The sequence below is a fragment of the Pteropus vampyrus genome, unplaced genomic scaffold (assembly GCF_000151845.1).
Source record: "Pteropus vampyrus isolate Shadow unplaced genomic scaffold, Pvam_2.0 Scaffold324, whole genome shotgun sequence".
NCBI classification, from domain to species: domain Eukaryota; kingdom Metazoa; phylum Chordata; class Mammalia; order Chiroptera; family Pteropodidae; genus Pteropus; species Pteropus vampyrus.
The window spans coordinates 514,684-540,080 of record NW_011889105.1 but is presented as its reverse complement, the minus strand read 5'-3'; the positions used below and the strand labels follow the sequence as shown (position 1 = coordinate 540,080).

Below are 25,397 nucleotides of genomic sequence, written 5' to 3'. Positions count from 1 at the left end.
GTGTGTGTGTGTGTGTGTGTGTGTGTGTGTGTGTGTGTGTGTGAATGTCACATAATTACATGATGTAAAAACTGAATTCAGGTGTTGTGTAGATACTCCTGCAAATTAACATTTAAAGATATGGTTAGTCCAATGTTTATCTTAGACTTCTCAGTACAGGTAAAATAGTTTCATTTTATGCTTTTAAACAGAAGGTAAGATTATGAAGTAGTTCGTCCTTCTTTCATAAAAACCAAGCAGATGAATTTGGAATATTCATATCAAATGAAAACAAGCCAATGGCTGCTCTGGATCCAGTACATGCAGGACACCATGTTCTATGCCCACAAAAACTACTGGCAAACTTTCTAAATACAGTTTCCATTTTGTAATTTTTTTTTTTAATTTTTAAAATTTTTATTTAACAAAATTCTTTGGAACATTTGCTTTTTTTTCAATGACAGTTAATACTCAATATTTTATATTAGTTTCAGGTGTACAGCATATTGGCTAGACATATAGATAATTTACAAAGTGATCCTCTGATTAGTCTAGTACCCACTTGGCACCATACCTTGTTATTACAATATTGTTGCCTATATTTCTAACCTTTGTTCTCCATATCTCCTGTTTATTTACATCTCCTTTAAAAATCCAAATGTCTGGAAGAAAAGACAGTCAAGAGATATAACAATCAAATGCAGTGTTTTTAGGGATGCTTTAGGAAATCTAATGTCCGAGTATTTTATTTTTTTGGTTAAAAGTATTAAAGGCTATAGTATCATATCTATCATATAACAAAATGGTCAGACCAATATTTGTATTTTTAGATAAAGAAAATGTGGCAAAATTTTAACAGTTGTTGAGTATTGGCTATATCAGTATTTATTGTCAGTCTTTCTATTTTTCTGTTTATAAGTTTTATAATTAAAAATTAAACACTTTTTAAAACACAAGATATAGTTTCTTAAAGAATATTTTTATTTTCTACCAGAAATACCACTTCAAACCACAGAATATCTAAAGCTGCCTGATTTGAGGTTTTATTATTTAATCCACATTTATTGGTAATCCATAAAAACCTGAAATTCTACTTGATAAACAACATTTTCCTAAGGAGTAAATTGGGGCTGCAGAAATATATTTTTAAAATAATACAATGTCTCAGTGATGATATTTAGCGTAAGCTGAAGGACTTAAGTTTTCTTAACAATTAGTCATTGTGCTTCTCCAAAATAAAAGGAAAAAGAAGAGCCTGGCATTTGGCATGTAATTTATTTTTTGAGTATCTGTGTCTATTTTTTGCAAATTAAGGCTAATAATAAATTCCTGTCTGTCTGATGGGAATATACTTAAATGAAGATTAGTGACTAAGCATTGCTAAAACCCTTTGAGAATTGTTTGATATGTTACATACACAGAGAACATTTTCATTTATTATTTGACTTATAAATAATTTGGCAAAGAAATAATATATTAGGTTCATATCAGTCTTACAGATTAGGAGATAATATTAAATATGGAGGAAATTAGACCAACCTAAATAGGTAGCTTTCCAAGTTTTTTAAGACTGCTAAGGTCAGAATGTTTTATATCAATTATGAGCACAAACGATCTAATGAAGAGAAATTTAGGGAAGATGGATTGCTTGAGGCTCTCTGTCAACTACTCACTTACTGCAGGGATAAAGACAAAGGAGAAATTGTGGAAACAAGAGAACGATGAGTAAAAGAGGTTTTAAAGAAGTTTTGCCCCTTTACATGCAACATAACTTCCTTCTTCCCCAAGAAAGCTTCAGAAAAGTCTGCATTGTCTTTTTCTGGGGAAAATATGCTCACTTAAGTGTTAGTTAAAAGTTTATTCCGCCCCCCGCCCCGCTGCAAATGCTGTAGCTGCAGTAAGTCTTGGATTGTTTGGGTATTATACAGCAAAGCCTCTAATGAAGCTACTTCCTTTCTGTCTTGAAGGAGTGCGAATGCTGGATGGAGATGTCACAGACATGGTCGAAGCGAAATCGGTTAGCTTCAATCCCCAGCATGTGCACATCTACAGTGCGAGCTGGGGCCCAGATGATGATGGCAAGACTGTGGACGGACCAGCTCCACTCACCCGGCAAGCCTTTGAAAACGGCGTTAGAATGGTAGGTTTCAAAAGCCCCTAGGCTCATACCATGTTGATTGATGATGATTCTCATGTCCAGCCATCTGTGAAACTATGAGGTCCAGTCCTCCAGTGTAGAGGAATAGATGGAGCTCATAGGCTGAATCAGGAGACTGGTTAATGGAAAGAGATGCTGAACCTTTGGGATTGGATGTTGTATTTGTTCTGCAAATAAACTAAATGCTAGAGAGTTTTCTCTGACAAGAACAGAGGTATATTGGGATGCAAAGGAAATATATTCACTCACATGTTAACCTTGCGTTTGGAGAAATGTATTCTTGGCATTATGATTTTCAGGAAAAGTGGGGATCCTGAAACTCTCCAGTTGGTGTTGATAGATCATCCAGCAATGCCCTTCTGGGCATCTCTCTGTTATAGTTTCTTCCCTAGTTCCACCTCTCTCCTAGGACAACATAATTTCTATGCTGCCTCCTAAGTTCCTTCACCAGGCATCTTAACCCTTGGTTTTACTTGATTTCAAAAATTCATGACTACTCCTCCCCGAAAAACTGACTACATAATCTAATGTTAAAACATCTGTTTCATGCAACAAATCTTAAAAATAATCTTACCTTATTTTAGTTAAACATTTTAATTAAATAAAAAATAAGGACACTGTATACTTATAATCATGAAGGGAGGAGAGCTCCCTCAGAAGCAGCTCCTTTCTCTTTTAGTCATGAATTAAACTTTGGATGACTTGGAGTATGCATTTTAATTATGATCTGGGCCTAACCTCCCTTCCCTTCATCATCTCTTTCACTTTTTTGTAATGTAGGTCTACTCCACTCTTATTATCCATCAGCACAAATTACTTTCCTTGCGAGTCTCTGCCCCACCCCATGTCCTACTTACTATACAGCCAAATCCTGTTTTACTGCCAAGCCTCAGTGAAAATACCACCTCTTCCCAGAAGCCTTACTGCTCAATTTAGAATTAAGGGTGAGCAGTCCCCTTGTACCTCCTATACTTTATGTTCTTTCTGGTGTTACATGTAGTCTTTATCATATTGTGTTTTATATCATAGTTTTGTGTGGATCCTCCTCACTGAATTCTAAGTTCCTGGAGAGCAGAGCTTGTGCTCCTCCCATCTGTATGGGCTTTGCAAAACCCAGAGAGTACATTGAACTCTACTGAATACTCAGTAAATGTTTGTTGAACTTAATATAATTTGCTATGAATTATGCTAACCACAGGGTTGTTATATAGTCTGCCCAGTTTTTGGAGTGGAATGCATGCAGCTGATTAATGTAACATTGCTGCTGGAGTACCAGAAGTACTGAGGCTTCCACCTTTGTGGGATTGCTGTTAGGGTTTTAATCAGAAGACTGAGTTAAGCTGTCTCCTGGTTTCTCTGAAATTGACTGGGGGTGGGGATAGAGGCTGGACGGGGGAAGCTTATGCACTTCCTAACTAAAAAATAGTTCAGATTTGATTAAGATTTTCAGATTCATTAGAGCCCTTTTGAGCTATAGGATAATGTTTTAAATCATTGCCTAATATTTTCCTTCAAAGATGTCTGAACACCAAATGAATATAAATAATCTGATGATTTCTTTACCAAAGTTCTGGGCAGCAGATTACTATTCTCTCTCCCTCTCGGCCATCAACAGAATGGTCATCCAAACTAAATAAATTGAGCTTAGTTCATATTTGATTTTCAGCTTGTGTATGTATGGCTCTTAATATAGTAAAGAGCAATCTGGAATTTTTCGTGAATAAAATACTTATATTAGTAATGCACATAATCTCATGAGTATCCATGTAGAGTGAGTATGCCCATATTCAGTAGCTGTTATTGAATCAGATGATGTGGACCAATGATTTTTAATTTTTTTTTTTCTAGCTAGAGTATCTTTTATTTGATGGAAATCTTAACTGCAAGTTCAATGCATAAAACTAATAAAAAGAGTACTTTAAAAAAAGGGTTAAGATTAGAAACAAGTTTATCTGAGAAAGCTATTCAAACTTACAGGAAGCTTACATTTAGAAATAAATAATTTTGAGAAAATTTACTTCATACTCATTATTAATTGCAAAACTAACCCATGCTTATTGTAATAAATCATACTATAAAAATGGAATTAAAAGTAGATTTCCCACCCAACTAGATAGCCATTTTTCAGAGTATGGACTACATCTTTCTGTTCTCCCATGCATGTTCATATACCAAATGGGGATCGTATGCCTCTGCATGTCGCTGTTGTCACCTAACAGTGGGCCTCCTTCCAGTGCAGTCCATAAGGAAAGAAACTCATTTATTTTAATGTTTCAAAATATTTGGAATATAGAGATACCATAATTTATTCAACATTTCACTGACGATCTTTTCAGGTTTTAATCTGGAAAGAAAAAGGAGTTTAGTTTTTAAACAAACCATTTAATTTTAGAGTTAAAGTAGTAACAACAGCAACAAAAACCTTAAAAACAACAAATTATTCTTTGGCTCCCAGCATTGCACATTCAGTTATGGAAAAGCAGCAGTGACCCATTTAAATGTGATAAGATCAACGGGATAGGGTTTTTATGTGTTTAATACACAGGCTTGAGACTTAGGCTCAGGTTGAGTCCAGGATCCGTCATTTACTACTCTTTGACCTGATATGGATCAAATTACCTCTCTGCGTCCACTTCTTCATCTAAAGTAGGGTGATAATAGTACTTACAGGGATATTATGAGTGTTAAATGAGGTGATAATGCATAGAAAGCAATTGACACAATACTTGGAACATAATAAGAAGCGCTCAAAAAATATATCATATATCATTTTTCCCTCTTGGAAGAGATCATGCCCTTCCAAAAAACTTTGTATTTCTCCTCAGTCTCCTATCTTTCTCTCCTCTACCATTTCCATACTGTAGAGTTCTTGATGATTTCATTGAGTTACCTGTAGTGGTAGATTAAAAATAATATGGTAAAAGTCTGCAAAGACTTTGAGTTCTGTCCTGTCATTTACTTTATTCTCCTATATCTATACTACCCTTCAATTTCACTTGCCCTTAAAAGCACATCTTCAATTTCATTGAGATAACCTCTTGCTATCCAAATTCATTTCAGTTATCCATGTTTGTAGTCTTGAATTTCATTTATATTTTCCCAAGAGATGTTTCTCTAAATATCTATGAATATATAATTTAATATTTTTAAAGTAGTATAGTCAAGAGTTTCCCCCCCCCCCCCCAGGGAAAAGAAACCTTTCACTCCTCTTGTTATTGGGCATCAAATGAGACAGTACATTTTATATTCTTTGAGATTATTCTAATTTGTATTTTTTATATAATAAACATTGCCAAATATATAGAGAATAATTGGATAAATACTTTATACAAAATTAGATTATAGAGCATAATAAATAAATGATTTATTGGCTGATTTAAGGAATGAAGGAATATATAACTAATAAAATAATTTATTCAGGTAGCTAGGGATATCTGTGTGACAGTTTAGAGTCACTCTGGCCTATTGGGATATAGGAACTGGAATTTATTATTTCTATTAAATTTAGTGAACTCTTACTTTCTATACTTTGTAGATAAAGGAGTGAAGTTCTATAAGCAATATATAAAAGTCTACATTTTAGCAATAAGACAGAAAAACATAGAAACAAGACTATTTGAACTTAGGATAAATGTTATGAATTAAATAAAAACTGATGGCTGGGGGAAGACAGAACAGCTTTAGTTAGGAGGATAGTTGTCTTTGAAGAGAGAATATGTGAGTGGAGACATAGATGATAAGAGGCCAATCATGTGAAGAAATGTGGCAGGAATGTTCTGTGCAGAAGGAACAGCAGCCTGAGTGGAGAATGGTGTGCATGTACTCACAGAACATAATGCTAATTTGGGCTGTCGGAGCACCATGGACAGAAAGCGGGAGATAAGAGATGGGTTGGAGAGATAGGCAGGGGCCAGCTCAGCAGGGCTTTCTACACCGTGAAGGGTGTTTGCACTTTATTCTGTTACCGAAAATCATTTTCAGCGGGGTAGTGGCCTGATGGGATACACAATTTTAAAAGATCACTGCTGTGGAGAGAATGGACTGCATATGCAGTGAGGGACAGGGAAGCGAAAGTGGAAGATAAAAATGGTCCAGCAAAGGGTTGATAATGAGCTGGACTAGGGTGATAGCAATGTCAAGAGAACTAGAAAGATTGGTGGTAAGAGAAAGAAGCATTTCAGTATCAAGAAAGATTTCCACAAAGGAAATAAATAAATTTTGCTCAGGGAGTCCAAGTATTGATTGCATCCATTCCTTCTGCTTGCTAATCAAAAAACATAGCAAATATTGGATTTCAAAATGCTCCCTATTTGTTTGCTATAGATAAGGATTTGGCTCAGTAGAATGTAACGCTGTTTTCAAAGACTTTAACAAAATCAGAATTGATTCAATTTATAGCCCCTTTAGAATCAATGTACCAAAATTGCATTAGAGAAACTATGTTGAATAAACCATGTCACAATTGACAACTTGCTCTTTCTCCCAAAGATTACATTTAATTTGATGCTGAGGAGCTATAAAATTAAATGCAAGAATTTGGAGGTATATAACTTGGGTTGCTTGCAATTAATAATAATAATGATGATGCAGCAACAGCATTTAACATATGCCAGTCTGTTATACTATAGTCACTCTGTTAAGCCTTAAAATAGATAATTTTTAATCTTCACAATAATTTCATAAGATAGATATTGTTCTCTCCAATTTTACAGAAAATTGGTATTCAGCATAGCTAAAGAAGTCAGAACATGTGCCTCAAAGAAATCTAATAAATTATTTTCCATGTTGTCATTTCTATTTTGTCACCTCTGACCTCCTTCCTTCGTCTGCAACCAAATACTCTAGCTTTTCCCCTGTTGTTATGGTGAATTAATTGCTCATGTTCTTCCTTCATCCTCCTCCTCCATTTCTTCACTGGATATCATCCTTCCTCATCTCATCAGAGATATGGCTCAATCAGTTCTCTTCCTTTATCATCAGACTTTCCCTCTCAGCTGTATTATTGTCATCCACATACATTCATACTATTACACTCTTATCTCAAAAGAGAGAGAGAGGAGAATCCCTCTCTTACCTTCTTATATCCTTCCAATTACAACCTCATTTCTCTCTTTCCATTTAGAACAAAATCCCTTGAAACTGTTGTTTATACTTGCCCTCTACAAGCTCTCTTTTTTCATTATCTCTTGATGCCACTACATCTAGACTGTGACCCATCACTCCATGGAAGCTGTTCTCGTCAAGGTCACAGGTACCTCTTTGCGTGAAACCCAGTGCACTTGTCTGAACTTTTATGTAATTTGTACTAACAAGGAGGCCTTTCTGGTTCTTCCCATCCACCATATAACACACCCATATGACTCCCAACCCTTCAGAACCTCTTCTTGCCAATTATTATCCCTCCTTTTATTATATTTACTTGTTGATGATCTCCAGAAAGGCCCAGAGTTTGACTATTTTATTTGCTATGTATTCTAAGTACTTGAAAAAGTGTCTATTTAGTAATTGAACAAATGTACGAATGAATGTATGAATGACTTCCATGCCAGTTTGCTACATAAACTGAATAAATTTACTTAAGAATTGCATTATTTTTGATAGTTTGGAAATAAGTTATTAATATACATAGTATAGTCTCATGATTAATATACCCAGACTCTGGATTCCAACTCTCCAGTGAATCCTTTCTTACCTTGTTCAAGTTATTAGCCTCTCTGAGGATCAGTTTGTTCTTCTATAAAATGGTGCTAAATGCCAGTAATTACTTTTTAGGACTGTTGTGAGGATTATATGATTAATGTCTGTAAAATACAAAGCAGAGTTCTTGGAACATAGTAAAGTCTCCTATTATATTACAAATCTTAATCATCACTACCACAGAAAATGCAAAAGTAATAAAAGTGAAATACTGATTAATCATGCAAAATACTGTAAAAAGTCGTGATTGTGTGAAATTTCTGGGTTTAATCAAGTTCACATTGCTGAATGATCTTTAGGGAAGGTAAGTATATAATCTTGAAATTAATATAAAGGAATAGCCAAAATGAATGGGACAAAATATCCAAGAGGGTATTTTCTAAAGTTCATTCCATAACATACTAATTAATAAAATGCTTTAAAAGGCAGCAGGGTGGGGAGGGACAGAGAGATTTTGCTGTCAAATACACTTGAGAATTCCCTTTGGAAATTTAAAAGCATGTTAAAGGCTCTGAGAACTCCTGCAGGAAAGATATGTTTAACTTTATTTAATCAATGTTCTTTCTTTAACCACATATAAGCTTTCATTTTCATGACTTTTTTTGAAGTGCCATTAAATTTAATTTAATTTTAAATTCTTTGGAGCTACTTTATGAAAATCCAGCTAAACTCATTAGACCTTTAGAGTCAGAATGTTAGAACTGGAAATAATTTTAGTGGTTGAGTCATTTTTACTAACATTTCTTTGTTTATTTACTTATGGCTGTTACTACCATTCACCCATTTTCTCTTCCTAGAACTTGTGATTTCTTCTTTTCCTCACCTTAGTTATCTAATAAGTCTTTTTCTTTGCTACTATGTAAAAGTCTATGGAACCTGCCCTCTTGTTCTCACGGTTAGAACCAACATCTCTCATGCAGCCTTTGGCGATAGCATGCCTCCAAAACTTCCATCCTCCCAGCTTGAGCTTCAACTTTCAAGTCGCCATGAACACTGCAGCCAAAGAAGTATTGCTTATATGTAAATCTTATCATTTGTCTTCTCTTTAAAACTTATCACTGCTCCCTGTAACCAACAAGACACATTCTAAGCTTCTTTGGAGGGAACTTAGATCTCTCACAGTTTTGCCAGGGGTCTCAGAATCAAAATCTTACATTTTATCTTAGGAAAGCACTAAGTTTAAGAGTTGCTCTTATTCAAACTGACACAGTTCCACTTACCGTGGTGATTCTCTAGCCTGGCTTCTTGGTGTGACTAGTGAAGATTTCCTTCAGGGGAAACTCTTGGCTTCATCTGTTCAGGCAATTCTAAATAGGAAAATGACTTTATAAAATGAGCGAGTCAGCTGACAGTGTTTCAGACATAGGTGACCCAAGGTTTGGTGTCAGAATAGAAGCTAATTGCCTAAAGTTTTCTTTGACAGATTCTTTATTCTTTCATTTATTCGTGATTGCATTCAGGAGACATTCACTGGGTGGTTATAATATTCCAGGCACTTTGCTAGGTGGCAATGAAAGATGAATAACACTCAGCATTTGTCTTTGGGGAGCTCACTATATAATGATGAATAAATATTCTAAATAAAGTGCAAGCAAATTCCCAAAGTCCCTTCAGTGAATAGAATCTGATTAACGATAAGGACAGACTGATCAGCACACAATAACAAAACTTAACTGTGTGCAGTCTAGCTGCCTTGCATTCATCTTTTTTGCCCCATTTAAGTTATTAAACTTTAATAATATTTAGCGAACTTGATATTCAGCAGGCATCTAATGCACTGACAGCATTTCACAATTTTCTGACCAGTATGTTTAATAATATCCTTTAGAAATGAGCGAAAACTTGTAACCAAATCTTTTTCTTTCCTATAATCAAAAAATCTATATTAAGATTACCAGTACTTCCCTTATTTTGCTCGAGAACTATTTCTTAAGTACTCACTCTGTAACAAGCGCTGGTTTGGCATTTATCTTGATCCTTTATCTGGAGAAATCATGTACCTCATTGTAGATATTATAGGAACTTAGCTTATAGAGTTCGCTTTACCATTTTATCTCCAAATAAACTTTCAATTCCAGGTCATTTTTCTTTGAGCTTTTTTAGGCTTTGGGATGAAAGCATTCAAATGAATTCAATACAAAACCAATGTCAAGGATGTGGAACAAAAGTAGGTGAAATCAGAATCACTAGCCCCCAGTACCCTTGTCAGAACTGTGTCCTTTATCCATTTTCACTCTATTCTTCTATTCAGAGGTCCAGATGGCAACAGGGCATTTGATAAACATCTATTGGCTCATGCCTGGCTGTTGAGTCTCTTATGAAGTCTCTGATTAGTATATCCCCTTCCCATCATTGATTTCCTTTTGATTCACCAGATTTTACAACTAATTGGATATTTGGAATATTTTCTGAAAGCACAAGGTTGCTTTACAATCACACATTGTGTCTTACACACACACCCACAAACGTACGTACGTACATACATACATACATACATACATACATACATACATACATTCTCCACCCTTAAATTAAAGGCATATGTTCACCAGGAGGGGAGAGAAGGGGTATAATAAGCTTGTGTAATAAAAGCAGTGATAATAATCGTAATAAAGTTAACTGATTCCACTCAGGAGGGATATGTTTTTATCTGATATACATCCAGCTGTAGCAGGATTGGTACCAGTTTGCATTTTAATAAATGACAGATTGCTGTTAAATTAGTTGGCAAATGTTGTAAAACTTGGAATGATATATGGGTAGGCAAAGATAAACAAGGGAGCTTATTTAATATTGGTTTCACTTAATGAAAATTGACTTTAACTGAGGTTTGTTTTAAAAATTCTCCCTTAGGATCTAACTATATGCTGGTAAAACTGTGTCTTTTAACAAAGCTATGAAGTGACTTGCCAAGTGAACCCAATATAAGATTATCCATTTTGAAAACAAAGAAATATATATCTTTTATAAATACATACACAGTTTCACATTCTGTAATCTTCACAAAGTTATCTGATATCCAAGTGTCAGATGTAGATTACTGTGTTCTTATGAATTGTGATGCATTTTTATGGGAAGGAGCACAAATCTATTCTAGCCTTGTGTAGGTGTAAATGTCAAATATTTATCGTCACCTGTTTTAGTTTAGAGATTCATTCTTAACTCTGTAAATAGTTTATACTAACTTTTGCAAATTCCATTCTAAATCCCTCTTTTCTACTCATGGATTAACCAGATATCAGTAACAGTCCTCTTTTAGTTTGTTTGGTTCTATTTATAGTGACTACTGGGCCACCTGGGGAGTAAGTGAAGTCCTTATCACAGGAGTCTTTCTAGTAGAGTCTGGATGTCCCGTTAGAGGAAAGATACAATATCATATAGGAATTGGATGAGGTCACGTTAAGGTTCATACCAATCCTGAGTTTCTGCGATTCAAACATAGATTTGAGAAAGCTGATTGGGAGGACAGACAGTTCAGTTTTCTACAATGAAACATGGCAGTAGCCAGAAAATAAAAACCACTATGTAATAAGCAAGGATAAATTGAATTTAGTTGATAATATCAAATGATTTAAAAGTAAATATGCTTTGATAGCAGATTTTTTTTTTTCACTTAACCTGAGCCTACAGTCTTCGTCTTTAATATAAAAACAATCAAACTTAATATTCAGGATTATAAATGTTGTTATGATTATTCAGAATTATAAACATTATGATTCTTAATTCTGATAGCCACTTGAGTTAGGCATAGGGATGATCCTCATAAGAGCTAACTCAGTTTATAGATTTAGAAGCCAACTCTTGGCAAAGTAGGTCACCTGGCCATTAGGAAACATAACTATGGTTCTGACTTGGGTCTGTCTTCTTCCAAGCCTATGCTTTCACCACCATGCTCCATGTGTTATTGGCTCCTGTCAAGCACATTTTTTGGGCTTGTCTGTGCACACTTAGCTCAGTAACTGTAATACTGGTCATGAAAGTGAACACTGCAGCAGAGACCTCTCTGTTCTCTGAACTCCTGGAGAAAGTATCATCCTGGCAAATGATTTGCCAAATTCCGACCTTTACTATAGTATCTCTTTCTCTTCATGCCTTGATACAGCCTGTGATGATGTAGAAAGTACTGGCCTTCAAGTTGCAGTGACCCAGGTGGAAATCTCAGTTTGGTTTCTCTCTAGCATTTTGACCTGGGGCAAGTGACTAAGTTAACAGATCTTAAGTTTCCCTGAGAAAAGGGAATAGGAATACTTTATGGTGCTATCATGAGACTGATTGAGATCTCACATGTAAAGTGCTCAGCCCAACTGCGTGTCTCGTCCGCAGAGGAAGGGCCATGTTTGATGCATCTCTAAGGACCCAGAGTATCTGCTACCGAGTCTTACATACAATGTAAGCCTCATATCAATTGTAATTTTTTCAGAAGTATGATTTGCTTTAGTCAGGATTGTGTTTATGGGAGGAGAATGTAGAAGGCTGATTTTCTCTGTTATGAGCTACTCCACGAAAGGTCAGGGTTATTGCTTCATGGAGTAGAGGCCAGTGACAGTGAAGCCCCATGGTGGGCTTTAGAGAGGGGCAGCTTGCTTACTCTTTCAGAGGTGAGCTGACAGTTGGAACCAGTCCACCGTAGTCATTCTGTCACCTAGAGCTAACTTAGAGAAGAATATAAACTTTTCATTGTTGCTGGAATATCTCTCTATCCTCCTTTTCAAGTGCCTTCCCAAACATTTACAATAAATTCCTTTCCTACTCCTTTTGATAATAAATGTTTTTATTTTCTATGAAAGGAATTTTTCAAATTCTACTCCTTCAGTATAAATTTAAAGGTGATGGTATCTTTCTGAGCAGTTCCAGAATAAGTAATTAATGTTGATATTGGCAATGTCTTTCTCAGTTTCATAAATCTGGCTCTTCTAAAAGTCTGAGATGATTTTGCTTTTGCTCTGACATGACCCAAAATGTAGAAACTTTTGGCAGGCATGTCTTTTTTTCACCCTAAATGGGAATACTGGGATTGTTGGCTGTACCCAGAATAGCTGTTGGCGCTGTTAATTATTGATCGTGATTATTTCAGAGAGAATATGAGATTCACATGTACTTTTTTAGCTGCTTGGAATGAGAAATTGAGAAACCTAATCTTTATGCTCCTCCTCCTAACCAGTGTTAGTAATCCCCCTGCTGTGGAAAAACAGTTTGCACAGAGCTCAAAGCTTGGAGGACTACGGTAGTGACCAAAAGTAGATAACCTGAATCTTATTGAGGTTTCAGTGAGTCAGATGAGGAAAACGAGGTCTGAGGAAAAAAATGACCAATATGTATTGACCATAGATAGAACATTAAAGTCAGACATTTTGGAATTGTTGATTTAGCAAATGAGATAGGGAAGGAGGAAAAGATTTGAGGAGGAAGGGGTTCCCCTCTAATCCGCTATTGTTAATTAAGCAATGTTTCAAATGTTTTCAGGAACACCCAGTGCCAGTACTAGTCAGTGGGGATCAGCATTGGTTGAGGTGAGACTAATCCTAGCTCTGCCACTAATTGGCTCGGCTAACTTCATTTCCTTCATTTTTTTATGTAGAAATTTAAAGTTTTACTGCATGAACCTGTTATGTGTCCAGCTTTAAATAATCTCCATAGCACTTTATATGGCTCCAAATGTTTATTATGTGAAGTTCCTAAATGTACAGTTCCTAAAGGTTAATAGGAATAAAATTGTTTGAAGCCATATTTATTTCCATTAGTAAACGCATCCGGTCTTTATTTCCTACTAGATATTCTACTTTGCTTTCTCCATGAAAGACTGATTTTCTTCCAGCTATACTTTAAAAATAAACAGAGAAAAAGAAATCTCCACTGTGGTAGTACCATTTAGCTCCTACTTTCAGGAGCCAAGGGCCAGACTGTTGTGCACTTTGGTGATAAAGTGTAAGAAGCTGTATTACGTGTGCAGGCCCTCAGTGTCACCCACTTCTGCAGAAAGGGCAGCTCCGATAACAGGCTTCATTCTACCAAGTCTTTGCCTAACTGATGCTCTACTAAATTTATATCCTGGCAGATATGGTGGATAAACAACTCAGTTTGTTTCTTCTTCTTTATGTTCCATGATAAACATATGGTAGCTTTTTATCAGGATCCTGGGTCTCAAGGAGTTCTACATTTGCAGCACAGATTAATTATTCTTTACACTACTCTTTGGCCACATTACTGGAAATATCCTTTTAGAAAACCAAGTGAAGTCACCATTAGGTTCCTTGAATTCAGCGCATTGTGCTGCTCACTCGTGTACTAGAACATGAATGATATTGTACAAAGACCCTAAATGGAAGTTATAAGTGGCATTTAAAATTCTGTCATTTTGCCAACAAATATATGAAAAGATGTTTAACATCACTAGCTATTAGGGAAATGCAAATCAAAACCACAATGAGATACCACCTCACACCTGTTAGAATAGCTATACTCAACAGGACAAGTAATAGCAAATGTTGGAGAGGTCACGGAGAAAAAGGAACCTTCATACATTGCTGTTGGGACTGCAAATTGGTACAGCCACTATGGAAAACAGTATGGAGGTTCCTCAAAAAACTAAGAATTGATCTACCATATGATCCAGCAATCTCTCTACTGGGTATTTACTCCAAAGACTTGAAAACTCATATCTGAAAAGATATTTGCACACCGATGTTCATAGCGATGTTCATATATGCCTTACATTTAAAAGTGTACAGCTGAAACATTGGATTTCGTTAACCAATGTCACCATAAAAAATAAACAAAATAAAATAAAATAAAGTTCTGTCATTTTACCAGAAATGCTTGCAACTATCGTCACTAGCAGCTGATCCCATAATTATTATCAGGCTCTCTATTCCTTTAAAACAGAAGTCAACTGCATTTGGTATGCTCTGGAAGCATATGAAATGGACTTTCATTTGCGTGTGGTAAAATTAATGTGATCGCTAATAACTGCATCTAATATTTTCAGTGTATTACTAAAAAGTCAACAGAACATTAAAAAATGCTTAATATACATGGCTTAGAAACCTGTTGAGTACACAGTAAATCAGAATACAGAAAACCTGATATGGGGCAGAAAAGGTGGGTGAGGTTGAGATGGAAAGGAAGGGGAAGGAGTGAAGTCCTATCACTTAAGAAAAGACAGGAAGGAAAAAATGGGGAGAAATGGATTACTCTTCACAAAAGACTTCTTTGCTACTTTCACTTTTAGTACTTTGTAAAAAGTACTAATGTATTTGTATTTTCAATCTTTTTCTCTTCATTGGCTATCCTTTGACAAGCTAAGTAGAGTAAAATGGGAATGGTGAAGACACTCAAAGTGTTTTTTGGAAGTCAGTTCGTGGATGTTCAGACAATCCTTCCTATAAGTCTGATTTCATGCTACCTGGGCAGCTCTGGCAGTGGACACACTAAGGCAGGTATGGAAAGATTGAAAACAGCAGGAAGGGAAGCTACTGGGCCAATGGAAGGCTTAGCATGAGCAGGTAGGTGTTGGTGGAGGACACTCTCTTGTATGCTGGCTGCATGTTGAAATCATCTTTGGGAAGCTGTTGCTTTCCATTGTTAATCATTTCAGTCCTGAAATTTTTGCTTGGAAACAAGTGCAATTACCAAGCTATTGGCTGCACTCAAACCATCACATAAACCTTAATTGATGACAGTTGGGTTTTGAAATATATAAAGTAGTTCTTCTGCTTACCTTAGTAATTCTGAGAGCACAATAATTGAATATTCTGAGAGCAGAAGTGGAATCAAGTGAAATCTGGATACTTTTTACATCTTCTGGAGAAGATCATAAAAATAAGAGTCAAGCATGCTTATTTTCTGGGTGAGAGTTCTGTGGCCTGACAAATTTAGCACTTTGGCGAGGATTGTTCTGACAAAAACAGTGCTTAATCTCTAGATTCCTAACCCACAGAGGCCATGTCTCCTTTTACTCCTTTAAAAACATCTCATATCTCATCTCATGTCTCGTTCAGTTGCCTTGGGTTTTGGTGAGGAGCGGTCCACTTTATTTTCCGGGTCCTATTCTGTCTCATATAATTAATTTTACTGCCCCCATCCCCATCTTCACCAAATGAACTGATTGAAGAAACAGATCTCAGGATTTAGTATGCTCTTTCCCAAAGATGTCTGATAGCATCTGTACTATGACTGCATTCTGTTGCTACATCCCAAAAGGTAGGTGACTTTCTCTCACCAAGCTGCAATAGTGCTATCTCCAAGGCATTGAAAGAGGTGACCACTTGCTCCTGATTTGTTTTCAGTCATGGATCATATATCTTTTCAGATTACTTTTCAGGTCATCCTAAGAGGCTTCTATTTGCATGTGAATCATCTGTGCTATGGATGATATTGATTCGAAGAGTTATTTAAAAAGCAACATACATTTTAGAATTCTAGAACAAACATTTTGTGTGAGCACTACAAATACCTTTTAAAATTTGTCATTGTTCTTGTTTTGTCTTCATGTTATGTTTCTAGACCACATTATTTCTTGCAATGAACCCTGCTCCATTAAAGAATGAGATTTATTTTGGAAATGCTAGTCAGAACGTCTTTGAACTTTAAAAGGATGAACAGTTCTCTCTTCATATCTCCACTGCTGAGTAGTTGTAGGTATCCTTGTCTTTCTCCAACCTCTTCCAGCCTGAAGCCCCCTTTTTTGTTAACTATGGAAGAGCTTCCATAGATGGCTGTGCTCTCTTCTCACTGACTGGATAAATATCATAAAAAGGTGGGGAGCAGAGTGGTGAGGGACTTTGGCAAATTAGGTATTTAGGCTATGCTTGGAAGATATCACAGTTAAGTGAAAGTTGTTTTATTGTATCTCTTCGTGTCGACATATACAGATACACAGGCTGTAATCAAGCTTGTTGGGGTTCCATCTCCAGAATTCCCCCATTCTCGTTATATGACAGTGTACGTGTTACATAGTTTTCTGATCTGTAAAATGCATATATGACTTGTCGTTGCTCTAAATTAACTAATATATGTGAAAGTACCTAGCACACTGTCCAGTCATTTTTTTTTTTTTTTTGTATTGCAAGAAGTCCCCAGTGACTTCTTCACACCCCTCTAAGAATACTTTCTAAGGAATATGGGAGAAGAAAGTAATATTAAAATACCAAATAAAATCTAGCTGTATTGGCTGAAATATCACACCATTTTAAAGAAAGAAATTTAGTTCCATCAAACTCTATAACTCTCACAACCTGGCTTGGGGTGTTCGATTTACTTAGTAATCCAGCATAAAGTAGCCTTTTCTGACCTCCTTTCTAGTATTTAATAGAAACTCTATGGAGTATTATAAATTGATTTTTGTAGGGCATACATAAGAAGAAACACATGCACAATTAGAAACACAAGGAAAGAGAATATTTAGAGTTTGGTCGAATGGATCCTGTGTGGATTACACAATATATTTTGCCTTAAATTTACAAACTTTCAACTTAGCACTCAATTAAATAGGAAGGTTTTCTTCTTTTCTCATCCAAAGCCATATTTAAATAACCAATTACAATCACAATACTTTACCCAACTTTAGAAAATGTTATTTCCTACGTTTTAGGAAAATATGTCTCAAGATTCTTTCCTTTTTACAATATTCTGCCTACCTTCCCTTCTCCCTACATTCCACGTTATGGTTTAGTTCTTAAATTACCCTGAATTTTGAAGAAATGTCCAGATTTTTTTTTAACCACATGTGTTTTGATTTTCTGAATATGGCACACTAATGAAAATCCCCTGTGCATCTGTAGTAAATAAATCTTTGAATTGCTAATTGTTTCAGATTAACCCCATAGATCTTTAGCAGCTGTCTTTATGGCATTTTCAGCCCACAAATTCAGTCCGTTTATTTCTGGGTCTTTAATCATAAACTATATACACATGCATAAAGGTCAGACTACCTCATGGATAGAATGATGGCAGCATCTGTATATTTCGTAGCCTCCCTGTGAGAGGGATGCCGGTCATCCTTTATCTCCTTTTCTCACCTTGGATTAATCAGCTCAGGCTGCCATAACAGATTACCACAGACTGGTAGCTTAAACAACAGAAATGTATTTTCTCCTGGTTCTGGAGGCTAAAAGTTTGAAAGTCCACAATCGAGGTGCCAGCAGGCTTGGGTTCTGATGTCAGCTTGCAGACAGCTGCCTTCTCACAGTGTCGTCACGTGGCCTTTCCTCTATGGGTGCACTCCTGGTGTCTCTTTCTCTTCTCTACATAAGGGACACTAGTCCTATTAGATTAGGGTCCCACTCTTATGATCTCATTTAACCTTAGTTATGTCCTTAAAGGTCCTACTTTAACTATAGTCACATTGGGGGTAAGAGCTTCAACACATGAATTTGGAAGTGGGGGACACAGTTTAGTCCATTATACACCTTACACCTTAAAGATGGTGCCAGATGTCTCCCATTTGACACTCCAGATCCCCTCTCCCTTTTTGTCCACGTGCTCCATGCTGCGGGATACTGATCTCTGTGTCTTCTTTAGACTCTCAGGTGCCCTGGCTACTGATAGGGCTTGGCTAGTGAGATACACTGGCAAGAAATGGGAGAGAGATAGGAGGAGACTGGGTCTCAGTATGTATTCCCCTGGCCCGCTCCCTGTAGAGCCAAAATGGGTTGGTGTATCCCTTGACCAATTCTCAATTCGTATTAGCTCCTCTGTCTCCAGCACCAGTGACGCCCCTCTCCCCAACTCTTAGCAGGCCTGGTGGGAGTTGGGGAGGGGAGTTATTGGCCCTACACTGTCCTTTAGAGTTTCCCTTCACCGTACTCTGTTGTGAAATAATCACCTCAACTTATCTATTTGGTATAGGGATGTCGCCTCTCTCTGGAAGGGATGTTTTCAGGGCAGCAGCAACCCACTATCCAATCACATCAACTCAGGGGTTCTCCAGACGGCCTTTTAGCAATGTTGTTGTGCCTCCAGAGTAGTGTCCACTGTGGGTGTTGACAGAATAGAATGACTTGCGGTCATACTTCCAAGGGAGTCCTTGTCAGGTTGGAATTTCTAGAGTGAATTTGGGGTCGGAACCTGTATCCCTCCCCCTGAGGACACTCAAGAGAGGTCTTGAATTCTAAATCTGCCACCAACCCTAGAGGGAACTTGGAGGCTGCTCTGCTCTTAGATCCTAATGCCGAGCTTCAATGCAGACACTGGAGTTTCGGCTAAAAACAGTAGAGCAAACATAAGCCCTCTTTTGCTCAAAAGAAGACTGCTTTAAGGATTAAGGACTCAGTCTTTGGTTCTAGTTGGATTTCAAGCGCTGGCGCTGGCATTAGTGAGCATTTCTGAGCCCCAGTTTGCTCATCTGTAAAATTATGATGATACAGACTTGAATTGTGTGGAAAAATGTTTGGACAATGCTTGGTGCGGTACATTTCTGTAAATGTTAGCTTCTGTTGTTTGTAGTATACAGTGGACCTTCTAGGTGTAAAACCTTTCTTGATCATTAAGTAAAATTATTTCTTAAGAATTGGTCCTATGTTTCCCCTATTAATAGAGGAATAAATGTGTTTATTTTGTTTATAAAAGTCATATGTAGTCATGGAAGGATGTTATGAAAAATAAGTCTTTCCTAATCTGACCAAACACTTTATGGTAGCTTTATGCATATAATTTAAGCACATTAACTTCTTTACTTGCACCTACATTTTTTTTTTCTAAACTGAGACCATACTGTATCATTTTGTATCCTACATTTTGTATCCTACATTACAAAGTCACTACATTGTGAACATAAAAGTATGTTGTGAATATTTTCTTATTAAATATTCCTTAAAAGTCAAATTAGTTTTTCATTGAATTTTATACATAGGCACAGTCATAATTTTTACATAGATATAGAAATGTGATTGTGCCATATGTGCTTTCTCATTGCTTTGTGCTTCTTAATCTATTATATGTTATGGTGCTTTTTAAATACCATTTGGTGTTTATGGTGGGTTTTTTCACTATCTCTTATGTTCTGTTGACCTGGTAGGTAAGGCTCTGATGTAACCAGGCTTTTTGCCTACAACACAGCCCCTCAATGTATGATAGAGATGGTACATTTTGGTGATGAACTACAACCTTCTTTTTCTCTGGCTGTGATGTTCTATTTCTGGAGTCTGTATATAAGTTAGTCACTAGGGTTTTTCAGTATGGCCATCACACCATAGGAACGATTTCTTCTAGGGATCGACAAAATATTTAATATAATCCTTAGTTTATGATGGTGTGGTGATTTTTGCATCTTTTTCTCTGTTTCATGAATATTTCGATAGGAAACGGGGAAGGAGAGCGAGCCCCAGCTGTCTAGGGCAATAAGATTCATAAATTTCTTCTCTTTCTTCATGAATTTTTCCCATTCTTCTGTAATCATATTGCATTTTTCCGCATCGAAGGACAAAAGGAAATCTATGCTCAAGTCAGTCAAAGTGTGTCATAAATATTCTGTTCCTTGGGGATTCAAGGTCAGAGACAGTTTATCACAGATACTCCAGATTCTTTGTCGTCGTTCTTTTCTTGGCTCTTTTTCCAGAAATTCCAAAACAACATCCCAAATACTTTTCCGTACACCTAAGACTAGAAAGTTAGGGCCTAGAAGGAAGAGTCTCAGCCATCACTAGCTATGTGACTTTGGTTTCCACTTCCTAATTTTACAAAATGGTAGATTTGGCCTGTGTGTCCTCCAGAGTCCTCCAGATAGCAGTTTTAAGATAGTAAAATTTCTCAGGGACTCAGCTTAACTACTTCCAGGAATACGCTTCAGTTTGCCTTATTTCTCTGTGTTCCCAAAGACCTCATCTTATAGAACCAAATAGTCATTGCGCTTCAATACATCTAAGTTTAACTTGGTTCTTCAATTTAATTATGTTAGTTTATGCCAAGGTTAGGCACAAAGAACATGATTCCATCTCCTTGCCATGTAAGAAAAATTTCATGGGCCAGGTTGAAGAAGGTATCTATAGTCAAATATGTTTAGAAATTACTTTGGATTTTGCTCCCTTCTTAGGGTTTACAATGAACGATCACTTTTTTTTTTTTTTTTTGCAATTACTACCTGAACTTTTATTTTGCAATTACAGTTGACATTCAATATTATTTTTTATATTAGTTTCAGGTGTACAACATAATGCTTAGACACATATAATTTACAAAGTGATTCCTCCAATAATTCTAGTACCCACCTGACACCATACATAGTTATTAGAATATTATTGACCATGTTCCCTATGCTGTACCCTGCATCCCCATGACCATTTTTAACTACCAATCTGTACTTAATCCTTTCACTTTTTCACCCAGACCTTTAGCACCCCGCTCAAGTCTGGCAATCACCAGTTTGTTCTCTATCTCTGAGTCTATTTTTGTTTCATTTGTTCGTTTATTTTGTTCTTTAGATTCCACATATAAGTGAAATCATATGGTATTTGTCTTTCTCTGTCTGACTTATTTCACTTTGCATAATACCCTCTAGGTCCATTCATGTTGTCTCATTAAAGGCTCTTAGAAGTTCCATAGTAAGAGAACATGTTTATTTTTGCTTAACTCAAACTTTTGATCTTTAAATCCTTTTCTTTCTGGTAGCATCATAAATATCCCTTAGTAATTAGTGTCCACACCATGCACAGGAGAGGCACAGCTCTAGAAGGAAGGATATAGTATCTGATTCTGCCACTCACTGATGTTGTGATCTCAGGACAAATTCATAAACTCTCTATACCTCATGTTAAATGAGGGTGTACAATAGCATCCCCTTCATGGTGGAGATAAATATTTTAAAGCACTATTACATGACTGTGGTGATTTATAAATAATAAAATTACAACTCTGAGAGTCTGGCTGTCAGGGTTCAAATTTTGTCCTTCTACGTACTACCTATGACCTTAGGAACATTACTTAACTTCTGTATCTTAATTATCTGTACAATGGGGACAAAAACTGTACCATCTCACAGAGTTATTAGAGGAACTCATTCCAATTCATGTAAAACATTTAGAATTGTACTTTGTCCATGGTATATACCTATAAAACATTGCTGTTATTATTGTCATCACCTCTTGTTACTTCTATGCCTATATCATGTGAAGGGGATTATTTTAGTTTCTTTTTTTTTATTAGGATATAATTGGCATATAACATTATATTAGTTTCAAGTGTACAACATTAATGGTTTGATAATTTGTACATACTGTAAAATGATCATGACAGTGAGTCTAGTTAACTTCCATTTCCACACATAGTTTCAGGTTGTTTTTTTTTTTTTTTTTTTATTGTGATGAGAACTTTTAAGATTTACTCTATTAGCAACTTTCAAATATACAATACAGTATTATTGACTATGGTCAGCATTCTGTACTTTGGATTATTTTAGTTTGTAAGAGCAACTCCTCTTACATCAAAAACCAGCTTAAATTCAACATGTTATTAAAATAACATCACACCTCTCCTACAGATATCTGATTCTGCCCTGCGATTTTGGTTTCTGTTCATCTAGAGTTTGTGATCCTTGTCTTCCATCATTTAAATTTTTCACTTTTTCTATTCGTGAACAGGGGCGAAGAGGCCTCGGCTCCGTTTTTGTCTGGGCATCAGGAAATGGCGGAAGGAGCAAAGACCACTGCTCCTGTGACGGCTACACCAACAGCATCTACACTATCTCCATCAGCAGCACAGCTGAGAGTGGAAAGAAGCCTTGGTACCTGGAAGAGTGTTCTTCCACGCTGGCCACAACCTACAGCAGTGGAGAGTCCTACGATAAGAAAATAGTACGTGGCATTTGCATGTCTGTCATGATTTATTTATTTATCTTTCACTTTGACATACAAAGGGAAAACCATAAATTTATATGCACGAGTCATATATGGAAATAGAAAGTCCGATTAGCTGAGTACTCAACACAAATATTTGTAAAATGTTACCGTTTCATTGAAAAAGCCTGCCCAGGTCATTACGTTTGAACATTTAATGTGGCCTTAGACATGAATAAACTTCAGTATTATTGAGGACAAATGAAAGGGCCACATTCACCTGGTGAGTTAGTGGCGGAAAAGAGATTAGAATCTAGATCTGACTCTCAGCCTGGTGCCTTTATCCCTGTGCCTTTGAGCCTTAGCCTCCCTGCTTTGGTTTCTAGAGACAGCTAATTCAGTGTGAAAAAGAAAATTATGTGAGGAAACTCAGCATTCCATTTAAACTCTACTTGTTTAACAGAAACTAAACCTATACAAAAGGTGCGTTTCTAATGTTGCAGCACAAAGTCTGCCTGAATGAGAAGCACAGAAGTACTATGTAATCTCCTGTTTACTAGCATGCTCTGCTCTTGGGGCAGACAGCAAAATGATTAAGAGTTCAGGTTGCAGGACTAGCCTGCATGGGTTTCATTTGCTGTTGAACTGTTTATTAGCTGGGTAACTTTATACATACCACTTAATTTTTCTGTCTTCATGCCCTTACTTGTAAAATGGGGACATTTAATAGTACATAGTTTGTTGAGTTATTACAGAGATTCTGAGGAATTAAGTAAAAAGTGCTTTTCATACTACCTGACCTATTTGTGCTCAGGAAAGTTCTGACTTTGGGGTTACCCAGTGCTGTGCTGCTGATGCTAAATATTAAACACCTTTACACTTTGCTTTTTTCCTGATCTTGGTTTTGTAAACTGTCGGGATTTATCTTATAAAGTAGAGCTAAGCTGCTGTACCTGACACTTTTTAGCATTTAGCCAAGACCGTGCTTTCAGATCTTATAGATTCATGCAGGTTTGGATCACTCTGCTAATGCTACATCTGTCTTTTTTGTGGCAATGGAAATATAGGTAATAGGACACTATCTCATTCGTATAATTATTTATTCACATCTGTTCGGATCGATTCCTGGTTATTATATGATTTTTATATCTGATTTCTCAGCTACTTTTTAAGACCTCTTTTAGTGACATTTTGCAGATTGATTTAAATAAAAATAAATAAAAATTGATTTAAATTTTAAAAAACTGCCTACCCATATACAGATCCCATCTGTCCCCATCTTTCCCTAATTTGTTCACAATAACTGAGTTAAAAGATATACACATAAGTCCACCTTTAAGTACCTCGATCAATCATCAGAAAATATAACTCCACAATACAAAGTGAAATATAAAAAGAGAAAATACAGAGGTAAGCAAGTTTTGAAATTTCATGGCTTTCTTAATATCTCTGTGATATTTTACCTTCAGTATGGAAACGTTATAATATAGGAATGTTCCTTTTGCTTTCAAATATGAAGACCTTGTTTCTCAGAACTCACGGTCCATGTCCATTAGTAATGAGCGGCATCGGTCAGTTGTGCACAATGAAAATCTTAATGAAAACTCTCTAGAATAAGAAATCTCTTCTATATCTTTCAAGTCTGAAAGCGTTTTAAGGCAAACTCACCACTGCTTCAAAGTAAATATGCCCATCTAGTCTACTTTATCCCTATTGATGATTTCTGGAGGCAGGATATTGTTAAGTTCCATAATTGTCCTCTTAAGAAAAACTTATACTCCAATGGGACAAATATCAAAGATGAAGGAAGGGTTACTGGGTCCCAGATGGGAGAACACAATGTGGACAGAGGGATCTCAAAATCACTGTGAGATTGACTTCCTACACCTGACATTCTTGGTCCCTTCATCACTGTTCGCTGTGATTATGTGGTAGCTGTTATGACCCCCATGACAGGGTGATCATTTAGGATTCTCCCATGGATGGAGCGATAGATCCATTCGATGGTCTAGAATAGGGAATGAGAGAGAAGGTGGGCACCGTGAGTTAATATCCTTGATTTAGGTCCTGTACTTTACTTTTCCCTAGTCACTGCTCCTGATATCAAAACCTTTACTAACTCACTATATATTTAACTTTTACTCATTTCTACCTCATATTTAGCCTCCCCCATTTTCATAGCAGCAACTTATTAGTAATTTTCTCTATCTCATTCTTAGATTCTCTTATTTTGCCTGAATCCCCAAATTATTCTCATTTGGAGAGGAAATTCGTAGCTGTTTTAAGGTATGGTCTCTAGCTTCAGACGGAGCTAAGAGTAGCTAAGCGACCTTCACAGTCTTGGTTTCTTCATCTGTAAAATGGAGCTAAAACCAGCACCAACCTTACAGATTTTCATGAAGAGAATAAGATACTGAGTGTAAGGTAATTTACACAGCACCTGGCACAATGAGCCACTCAGTAAGTATCTGGTATCATTGTTCCCTAAGTCAGTGTAGCTTTCTGGTTCCTGAGAGGGTAGGCTGGTTGTTTTTCCAGCTGTTTTTAACAGAGGTGCTTGTTGCACCTCCATTTTTCCAATCTATAAAATACTGCAATCTGTTCCACCCACCCCATAAAGAAAGGCACTTTGATCGTGAACATGTTAACAGTTTGAACATGAATCGAGTTGGCAAAACATCAGCCTTTTATGGTCCAGCTGACCCCTTTTCCTTCTAGATGTCAGAATGACAAATAGTCCTGTGTTGTGCCTGGGACCTTTTCTTCATCAGGCTTTGAACCAGACGCCTGTGGTCCCT

At 36.5% G+C, this 25,397-nt stretch overlaps 1 protein-coding gene across 3 annotated transcripts in view; it reads left to right on the top strand.

Annotated features, from left to right (window-relative positions):
• PCSK5 (proprotein convertase subtilisin/kexin type 5) overlaps positions 1-25,397 on the top strand; it is a 421,776-nt gene that overhangs the window by 157,203 nt on the left and 239,176 nt on the right. For all 3 annotated transcript variants that reach the window (XM_011377895.2, XM_023521942.1, XM_011377894.1), the window contains exons 7-8: positions 1,947-2,119; positions 22,405-22,617. In XM_011377895.2, the coding sequence (XP_011376197.1) occupies positions 1,947-2,119; positions 22,405-22,617 (386 nt within the window). The remainder of the gene's footprint in view (positions 1-1,946; positions 2,120-22,404; positions 22,618-25,397) is intronic.